Consider the following 10,751-nt stretch of genomic DNA (forward strand, 5'->3'; position numbering starts at 1 on the left):
AAATGTGCTGTTCGTCCTTCTTCTCCGGTGGCGTAGCTGAACGAAAACAGGCATCGAACAGTAAGTCTAGTGCCTGTAGATCATCTGTTTCATCCGTGTCCATCTCTTCTTGTGTTGGTACGGGAACGCTCATGGCAGCCTCATTAACATGCTCTGCCGACCGTGTTACTTCGACTGTCTCAAAAATTTCATCCCCTGCTGCGAAAGGGTACTTTTGCGTCTGGTCCGAAAAGTTCCACGTGCGATGCTTCATGTCTAACACAAGATCGGCTTTGTGCCAGAACCGGGCACTTGCTACGGATAACCTCTGCTTTGCCGCAACCATAACAGGAGATTCTCGCTCCGCTGCGAGTTTCTGACTCCTCCTTCTTTGGGATCTGCTTTGTCCCTTGGCGTTTGCGACATTTTGTGACCGTGTGCCCGATGTTGCCGCAAAAAGAGCAGATTTTCCGTCTTTCCACCGGATTGCTTTCTTCCTTTTCTGCCTCGAAAATGTTAACTTCTACGTCATGAGCACTTTGAAGCAGGTCATCGAACGTATTAATCGTTGTCCGTGGGGTGCGTTTACGGAATCGCATATGCATTAGTCCAGCGGTTTCCAACCTTTTTTTCCTTGCGCCCCCCTCTTGAAAGAAAAAAATATTACGCCCCCCCCCCTAATTTCTTTAACAATTTAATTTAAATATACTTAATTAAAATTATGATTTATTCAATCTCGTACCAAATAATGCACAATATACATACATACAAAAATAAACATACAAAAATATACATACAAACATAACTATTGATTATAAGAAAAAATAATTTTAAATTTAATAAAAACAAATGATATAATATTTCACACATCATTAAAAAATTAATGCGACGGTTAAGCTTGTTTTTTAGCACAAATTTTCTCAAATCGCGGCTCCATTGTAGAAATCGCTGTTCTCAGTTCCTTTTTTATCACTAAACGAGATCGGTACTTTGTTTTTAATACTGCTACTGCAGAAAAACCAGTTTCACATAAGCAGGATGTCACAAATGGTAATAAAATTTCTAAAGCTTTATTTGTCAAAGTTGGAAAATCTTTTACTTGTAACCAATCCTTTACTTGTAACCAAAACTTAACAATATTCTTTTCGTCTTGAAACATCTGCTTCAATGTGCTATCACTAGATAAATCAATTATCATTTCCTGCTCTGCCGTTAAAAGACTATAATCATAATATTTATCAATAACAAATGGATTTCTAATCCATTCGTATTTGGACATATCTAGATCTTTAAAGTAATGCCCAAATTGGTTCCTTCATATGATTGATAATAAGATCTTTACTTGCTTCTATTTCATCAGTAACACATGTAGTTTTAAAAGAGGGAAATATATCAAAGTTATTACTTTTCATACTAGCTATCCACAGTTCTATTTTTTTTCATAAACGCCGTAATCTTGTCCTTTTGAACAAAAGCATGAATTTGAGATCCTTGCATTGATTTATTTAAATCACTTAGTCTTTTAAAAATGTCAACTAGATACGCAAATTTTGCGAGAAACTTCGTGTCATAAAATACATCTGCTTCATCTCTTTTATTATCAGCAAGAAAAATGGCAGTTTTTTTTTTGAGCTCAAACACCCTTTGAAGTACTTCAGCACGAGAAAGCTAACGTGCTTCACAATAATAAAGTAGTGCTTTGTATTCTGAGCCCATGTCATCACACAATGTTCCAAAAAGCCTTTCTCTTAATGGACTATTTTTGATAAAATTAACAACTTTTATTATAATTTCAAATACTTCAAGTAATTCTTCACCCATATTTCTTGCAACAAAAGATTGCCTATAAATCATACAATGCGTCCAAACTGCACGAGGAGCCACTTTTCGAACTGGGGCCTGCAGACCAGCATTTTTTCCTGCCATAGATGGAGCTCCATCAGTGCACAGTCCAACACAGTTCTCCCATAAAATACCATTTGCAATAAAAAAGTTATCAATCATGTTAAAAACTTCACTCGCCGTAGCTTTGCCTTCAATTGCCCTTACAGAATAACAACAACAGAATAACAACTCTTCTCTAATATCATTTTCGATAACATATCTTATATATGTTATTAAGTGTGCATCCTTAGCAACATCGGTATCCTCATCTACTTGCAACGCGAAAGAAGATAATTTAATTTTTTCTATCAACTGATCGCAAAGATCATCAGATATATCTGATATTCGTCTTGCCACCGTATTATCTGCCAGCGTAATGCTTTTAATTTGATCAGCATATGATTCACCAAACATCGTAGCTATCTGGCTGCTAGTAGCTGCTGGTAGTACTAAAGTTTCTCCTATTGAATGGGTTTTTTGCATTTAGCAATTCTATACGAAACTTTGTATGACGCAAGTAACGCTTTTGTGATATAGACAAAGCTTTTGAAAACGATTATTTCTGTTTATTTAAGTTATCTAATTTTCTTTGGAAAAATTCTTTTGTTTTGCCAACATGATCGGCGTGCACTTTTTCCAGATGTCGTTTTAATTTATTTGGTTTCATGCTATCTGAGGCCAAAGTATTCATACACAGCAAACACATTGGTCGTTCTTGACCATTAATGATCTTATACGTAAATCCCATTGGATCAGATTTTCTATGTTTAGTTTTACTATTTTGTGAAGAAACATTTCCATTATTTTCACCACCCTCTTCTTCTGCTTCATTAAATTTTCTTTTCAACCCAGTGACGAATTTATCCATTACAAACGGTTTTTATAACAAATCAAAGAAAATCACTTTTAAACTACTTTTCACAATAATTCCTGGCTAATAATGTGCTAAAACTAAAGCTATAAATTTTAACTCGATAATAATTTAGAAATGATTTTTTCTATATATCAACGCGTGTATCTCCAGCACAACTAATGAACTAATTCGATTTATAGATAATAAAAAAAATCCGAGTGATTATCTTTTGTTTATAGGCCTACAGCTCACTCGGTTATAAACGCAAAAACGAAATATTTTGAATGCATCAAAAGTATAGTATATTCATGCTGTTACATTTGTCCTGACAAAATTGCAGCGAAAATTGTAGATTACTTGCATGTATTTTGCTGATTTGTTTTTGACACTTACTCAGCATTTAAAAACAATATTTTTGAAAGAGCTTTGCGGCCCCCAGGGGGGCGCGCCCCACAGCTTACAAACCGCTGCATTAGCCCGTAGAGCATGTCTATCTGCATATCTGTGGAGATATCGTAGGGCAACTGCGTCAGTCTATATAGACGCTGTGCGGGGGTTTACTTAAAGCAAACGACATTCTTATTTCTTTACTTTTTCGGGAATCCGTGTTCCATTGAACCTGGCCGTGTACCTGGCAAAGCTGCCCGTCACCAAGTCCGTCCGTATGCTCGATTGTGCGCTTATCACTCACATCAGTCGCTGAAACATTACTTCTGACATGGTAACTGCCATTTTTCCGTTTCTGGCTCCACGTTGGGCGCCAGTTTGTAATAGGGTGGGGTTAGAATAAATGAAATTATCACAATTTTTCAACAACCGTTACTTTATTTATGGGTATGTAGGTTACAGAACTCGGAAAAATATGTATACAGTCACTAAATCAACTACGCGTAAACAAGGAGTAAAATTGATAAAGTCGAAGTTACTTTATCGCACTAAGAGTTTACACAGTTTTCTTATTCATGCGTGCGCACTGAATATCACAAAGTACGAAAGAAAATTATTAAATGCAACTACACTTAATAACTTTAAAATCGTTTGTTAAACTTGCTAATCGCGCGGGCGCAAAAGCTCATAACAAGTTTCTTAAGATATTAGGGCAAACGCGACTAAACACTTTTTGACAAATTTCTTAACTTTGTATGGCCTTAAATGCTAATTGGGCTTCCCCTACTACTGTAGTGGGGTTGATTTCTTGGCGCGGGTGATGGTTCCGAAGCTTCCCCTGGCCCTTCCGATAGTTCTCTCGCGTTGTCTCGGAGATCATCGTCGGTTCATCTCGCCAAAATCTTCAGGGGATGAGATGGTCATTGGTCTATGATGAACTCATCTCGCTGAGGTCATCAGTAATTGGCTATGATGCATTTCTCTTCCGATGACGTAGAATGTGTAAATATTATTGTCTTCCTCACACCCTCTTTGATTCACAGGGCATAAGTCCTGTATATCATCCTACTATCTTTTATCTTTCTTTTACTTAGATTGACTCATAGGGTTAAGATGTTATCTTCTCCCTTAGTCGGATAGTGCAGATTACACAACTCTTTCATATCTTTCTAACTTTACGCTAGGTCGTACGCTCTGAGGTCATAACGGCACTATGCGTAGTTTGTTATCGAGCGCCCCAGGATTCTCCGTCCTTGTCGCGCTTATGCCAGAGCGTATGCTGCATCATACTTTCACGCGAGACCCTTCGTTCGTCGTTGTGTGTGTGTAACTTTCTCTTGGTGACGTCATTGGTATTTTCGTGCGTTGTTAGCAATAATATTTGCGTACAGCAAATTGTACATGCATGAAAAATATCAATTACTATATGACCAATAGTTGTTTATTAAATATAGAATGTTACAATATATATATATATATATATATATATATATATATATAAATAAATAAATTTTACTCTAGTATTATTTAATTAATAAATCACCTTATTACTTCTTCACAAATATATTTCATAATCATTCACCAAGTTAACACCACGCCGAAATGTACAACACTCAACAAGTTACCGCCAGACACCGATTCGCACACAGGAGATACACACTATATAATTTATTGATAGTTATGATTTGGCCAATTCGTTATCGTCGTATGCTCTGATAGAAAATTGTTAAGGCCATGCCACATCAATTGATGTATTAAACTAATTGCGATTTCTTTTTGTTTCGGATTCATCAACTCGAGAGTTTTTCCGAAATTTCTGCCATTTTCATTTCTCGAGATTTTTCCTGTTCTATTTTATTCATGTGTTGTAGAAGTTTGTCTGTCAACTGGTCTCGTTTTGTTTCCTTACGACGAAACGAGGTCGTCGGCATTTCATCAATCTGCTCGAAATTAAAATACATTATATACATATATATATATATATATATATATATATATATATATACATATATATATATATATATATATATATATATATATAGTTTTGTTAATTGTAAAATTACTAATTTAAAATGTCATTTGATAAAAAAAATACTCACTTCTGAAAGTTCTTCTAAATGCTCTTCTGAACTTATGCACAGAGACCTCATGTTTGGGTAGTGTCGATCATCTAAAAATTTAAGATGATCGAAGTACCAGAGTTTTGGCTTGTAGACGCTACAGCCCGAGCGCATAGAAGCTTTTATCTAGAATAACATACTGTTAGATTAACACAGTCCAAATCATCTAAACTAACAATTAATTTTGATAATATTTTCCTCATATTGTGAAGTTTTTAATATTATTAAATACCTTGTTAACCTTCTTGTTAAAAACGCTCCTAATGCTTTTAATTTTTTTAGCCACTGTGGCTATAGTTGCATCTGGATTAATTTCTTTAAATGCCGGCAGCATTGAATTTAACGCATTATTGCGCATTTGTTTATTATGATATGCCTCGTCACTTATTGACCACAAACAAGTATGGGCTTTGTACATTTCTATAAATTTCACTATGAAATTTTCTGAATCCATATCTATAAATCCATCAAAATTATTATCAATAATTGTTCAGAATGTGCTAATTATAACTGTATATATAACTAAAAACTAATACGTACCTATATTTTCCTATTCAGATTTCCAACTAATAGAACTTTCTCACAGGATTATAATAGTCGAACTAAAATAATTTTAAGCAATGCTTTCTATATATTTATATATACGATTTTATATTTTTCCTTCAAAAATGAATATAATATTGAATTTGTTTAAAAAGTTGTCCGTTTTTATTTGCACCTCAAAAAATATGAGTCATTGGTTTGGAATTTAATTTTGCTTATGAAATCCACATTGCACGACCCTTTCTCGTATCTGCATTATTGTAAATGTAGACATATATTCCAAGATTAAAAGCCATGTTTCAGGTTAAAATTAGGTTCTAATATAATGTAAATCGTAAATAATTTCTTATAACTGCTATTGGTCTACATTTGAGCAATATTTTGAGCTATATATTTGCGACAAAATTCATTCCAAAATCATCTGTTGTAAATGTACAACATTAATTTAATATAAATAAGTTTAATATAATTTTTATCTAAAAAATAAATGTTGAAATAAAATGAAAACAAACTAAAATTTGCAACAAAAGTCGATTTTATCACATTTCACGTTCGAAATATACATACGTTTTGCTCTAATATTCAAGAAATATGAATGAAATTTTGTACGATTGCCTGGGACACCGAAAATTTTTAGAACTGGACATTTATTGGTCATTTGGTCATAAATTGCTCGGTTGCCTGGTTGACTAGTGTATGGGTAGCATAACCGAGCGAGTGCCGCAAATGAAATCACGTAATATTCTCTATTAAAACTTCTCTCTTATTCCATAAATGTTGGCCTTTGGTCTAGATTCTCGACAGAGCTCAAACTGATTCTATGACTACGATTTCTCGGATAAACGTCAAAATATATTTTTTTCAATAATATAAAATTTCGGCCATAAATTGAGATTTTTAATATACTCTACCGCCTAAATGATATCCACATGTGCACGATGATTGCGACTAATTTTAAATCGGTTCAGTATTTCAGGCGTCCATCGCAGCCAAATAACGTGACACTAACTGTATATAGATTAAGATATATATATATATATATTATTAATGCAAATCTGTATTTGCTTTTTAGTCTTAGGGCTGTCGGTTTCATAAAAACTAAAAGTAACAAGAAGGGCGGCGAGCGCTTGCAAAATCATTAAATTATTATTTCCTTGATAGTCAGAGATTAAGATTTTAGTAAACAAAAATGACAAGAGGAAATCAAAGAGATTTAGCACGAGCTAAGAATCAGAAAAAACAAACCGAATTAGCCAAGAAGAAAAGTAGCACAGATAAAAAGGGAATGACATTCGAGCAACGCAAACACAGGGATGCTGAGCTGATGCGAGAAAAACAAAGAAAAAACCAGCAAGAAGATGCCGCAGCCTCTGGTAACAGTTAATTCAACAAAACACAAATGTTTTCGAGAAGAATGCCTGTGAAAAAAATAGAACTAACTAACTCACTACACGACTAACATTATTATGAAATAACAAATTACATATATCAAATTATTGAACCCCATAAGACTTCGGAATTTCAATGAAAAGGTTTCATTTTCAAATTTTTTATTAAACATTTTGGGCACACAGTTTGTCGCCTTTCTTAGCAAACGCTCTGCAACTTTTCTTTAAATCTTACTTGTTAATTCAAGAGCTTATCTGATCATAGATTGGAACTAGATCTTCTTGTTTACTCTTTACTGTTAACAAAGCACAAGATTTTTCACATTGAATTAAACATCTCTCACAGCACATACATAGAAAAAATTTCGATTATATGTTAAAACTTGGCAAATCTGTTGAGAATCGTCCGATCCCAGATCAAAGTTTGGCATATGGGTTGAAAATGGATCGTATTTATTTTTTTCTCAATGAAATAAATAATCTGAAATTATGAATATTCAATGAATTAAAAATGCAATTAAGGTTAAAATATTTGTTTTCACGAAAGATAAAACAACTAAGTATTTCACGGACATATAATGTTATATAATATATTTAATATAATTGAAAATTTGACTTACAATTATAAGTATACAATAAACCTAACCTAACAAAATAATACAATAAAAACCTAACTAAATAATTCAATAAACCTAACTAAATTTAAAAACCTGTCTTCTGTCCTTTTTATTCCTAGTGTACCTGCTCTGTGCATGACGAAGCCATTTTCTGATGTAATCACCCACTTGAGCCTCCGACACTCGAATATCATTATAAATAGTTTCGGCTACAATCTCTGAAATTATTATTGGTTTAAAAAAAAATAATATAAATATTTTATTAATACAAATGAATTAATAAATTAAAATCAGGCATTTATATTGTATAATGATTTATATATTTAATGAAAATTTATGAATATTATTTTATTTTAAAGCATTCCATACTTTCGTTTTAGAATTTTCAATTTTGCTGTTTTCTCTTATTTTCTCTAATATTGTTTGCCTTCTACGACGCTGCCTTCTTCTTGAAGTTGCAATATGTTTTCGAAATTCATATGCACTATCATCCCGCGCTTCTGCATTGTTTTCCATTTCATGTACATCACTTGTTTCCCGTATGCAGATTGGATTGGATTGAACAGTGGCTATTGCCATATAATTCATCAAACTCTTCTGCATACTGGAAATTGAAATTTCCTTGCGCTATTAGACATAATTGTTAATACGTATAAAATTATTTTTACATCATTATTTATACCAGTAGCTTTACTGTTAACATATTTTTTATAATTTCGTTGAAGTACTCTCCAACGATTTTCAATATTGCATTCAGTAAATGTAGTGCCAAATTTAATATTCATGTCATTTTTTATGACAATCCACATAGCCTTCACTGTTCTCATTTCTAATGAACCAACATTTGGCTTATATTTTCTATAACATTCTATTTTGTAGAGTAAAACACTGGAAGACTTATTAATATGTATATATTCAATGATGTTTCTTTTTTGGCTGATTGTAATGAAAGCGGAGGTACTTTATAAAGTCTATACATAAGTTGCGACAGGTTATGTCAAACGCGAACATTGTGATTGCCTGACAAGTTATCAACATATATGACGCTGACGCGCGGTTTTTTAAAAGTAAGAATAATTTTGTCTACGTTCCCCCGGGATGCAAGCATCACGTATTATTATTAATGAAGTAACAAATTTATTCTTACAATAATCAATTGTCTCAATTCTAACAAGTAATATCAAATTAAAATGAGAATAGTATAACAATAACAAAGTAATATAATATATAATCATGGTATAACAACAATATAATAATGTGCATAACAAGAAGACTAATAGGAACATTTATGCATTTATTTATGAACACGGGGTATTCTAATATTGTCTAGGCCTTTATGTATTTTTGATTGCTAAATAAAACTGAGTTTAAAAAAAAAGACGATTTTGACAGAAAATGACTAAAAAAAAAAACAAAACACTAAAATGACAAATGTCAAAATTTATGGAAAATTCGAGAAAAGAAGATTTATGATTTTTGAAAAAAAAATTTGACAGATCAAAAAATATAATTCAAAAACATATACATATATAAATATATCCAACATTTATATCCAAATTAGATGAAATGCTATATTCAAAATCACTTTTTATAGTTTTCAATCTAAATAAAAATCAATGTTTATCAATTCAAATAAATGTTGACATGAACAAAAGTGAAATGTCATTTCATTTTCTGATCAATCTGTTCAGATTGATTCTGAGGTCAATTCTGTTCAGATCATAACTATATTGAATTAGCAATAATTTATGATATTGAATTTTGCTTAGTAATTATAGATATCAAGCCATTATTTATAATTCCATAGAAATGGCATAGAAACAAAAAAGTCATTAATAAAATAGGGTAAATTAAGACTTGTTTTATTTTCTTAGCGGGGATCGTAAATTTATTGCCTTTATTAGCATTTAAATATATAAGCATATATCAAAATCTCTAGAATGACATGGAATTATAAATAATGGCTAGATATCTTGAACAAACAATTCTATTCAGATCATAAATATGCTGAATTAGCAATAATTAACTTCCCGTAGGGTAAGTTATTGTAATGGGCCGAAAATCGGAATTGACAATTTTTACATTTCTCGACGTTTTGAAGGTTTCTGAACGTTTTGGCATACCTCAGAAAAAATGGATGTGTGTGTGTGTGTGTGTGTATGTATGTATGGATACAAATTTCCAGTCACGTTTTAGGGCGCACGGATCAACTGATTTGAATGGTTCAAAAATCATTCGATTCCTATTGATAGGGAAAAGAGCTGATTAGTTTTTGGCAAAGGCAGGTCCAGCCGTTTCGGAGATACGGAGCAAAGAATGCAGAAAATAAAAATCGAATTTTTGAGAGAACAGAGTATCGGATTTGAATGATCTAAAAAACATTCAATTAGTAATGATTGGGAGAAGTGTTTATTAGTTTTTGGCAAAGGCAGGCCCAGCCATTTCGAAGATACGGAGCTAAATATGTAAAAAATGGCAGTTTTTGAGAGAACTAAGCGTCCGATTTGAATGATTCCAAAAACTTTCTGCTTGTCTTAACAAAATAATTGATTTTGGAAAAAAAATTTTTTGTTCCATTTTTTTTTTTTTTTTAATTTTTTGTAAATCGAAAATAATTCAGATTTTATTTTTAATCCTGACTATAGTTCTAATATACTTTAAACAAATAATTTCAACTTTCAATATTAGACAATGTTACAATATTTATAATAATCTATTTGAAAACATTCAGTATTCCTCGAACATTTGTTACGGTACGGGAAGTTCCAGCAATTTGCCTTAAGGCACGATGCCACCCACCCCACTAGTTTATGATCTGAATCTATACATAAATTGTTTGGCAATCGCTTGGTTATTAAAAAATCTTTGAATAGTATTTTTATGAGATTTGTTCTTCCATATTGTATTCTTGGGTAAAGCTCGTCATTTGCGCCCATGGTGGTTTCCAGCAACTTCTCTTCAGCCAATCTGTTAACCAGTT

General features: G+C 32.4%; 2 protein-coding genes across 2 annotated transcripts; one reads left to right on the forward strand and one right to left on the reverse strand.

The window, feature by feature from the left end:
* Positions 1 to 1,647: 1,647 nt before the first annotated feature.
* Positions 1,648 to 2,346, reverse strand: LOC113391014 (zinc finger BED domain-containing protein 5-like). The gene has a single exon (XM_026627001.1). It carries the CDS (start codon positions 2,344 to 2,346, stop codon positions 1,648 to 1,650), a length of 699 nt encoding a protein of 232 aa, XP_026482786.1.
* A 4,529-nt stretch (positions 2,347 to 6,875) lies between these two features.
* LOC113391012 (putative SERF-like protein) lies at positions 6,876 to 7,150 on the forward strand. Its single transcript, XM_026626999.1, has one exon. It carries the CDS (start codon positions 6,956 to 6,958, stop codon positions 7,148 to 7,150), a length of 195 nt encoding a protein of 64 aa, XP_026482784.1. The 5' UTR covers positions 6,876 to 6,955.
* The last annotated feature ends 3,601 nt before the right edge of the window (positions 7,151 to 10,751 follow it).

This window comes from Ctenocephalides felis, unplaced genomic scaffold, assembly GCF_003426905.1.
Source record: "Ctenocephalides felis isolate EL2017-DRISC unplaced genomic scaffold, ASM342690v1 CF-g0.4_SCAFFOLD_03726, whole genome shotgun sequence".
Taxonomy (NCBI): Eukaryota; Metazoa; Arthropoda; class Insecta; order Siphonaptera; family Pulicidae; genus Ctenocephalides; species Ctenocephalides felis.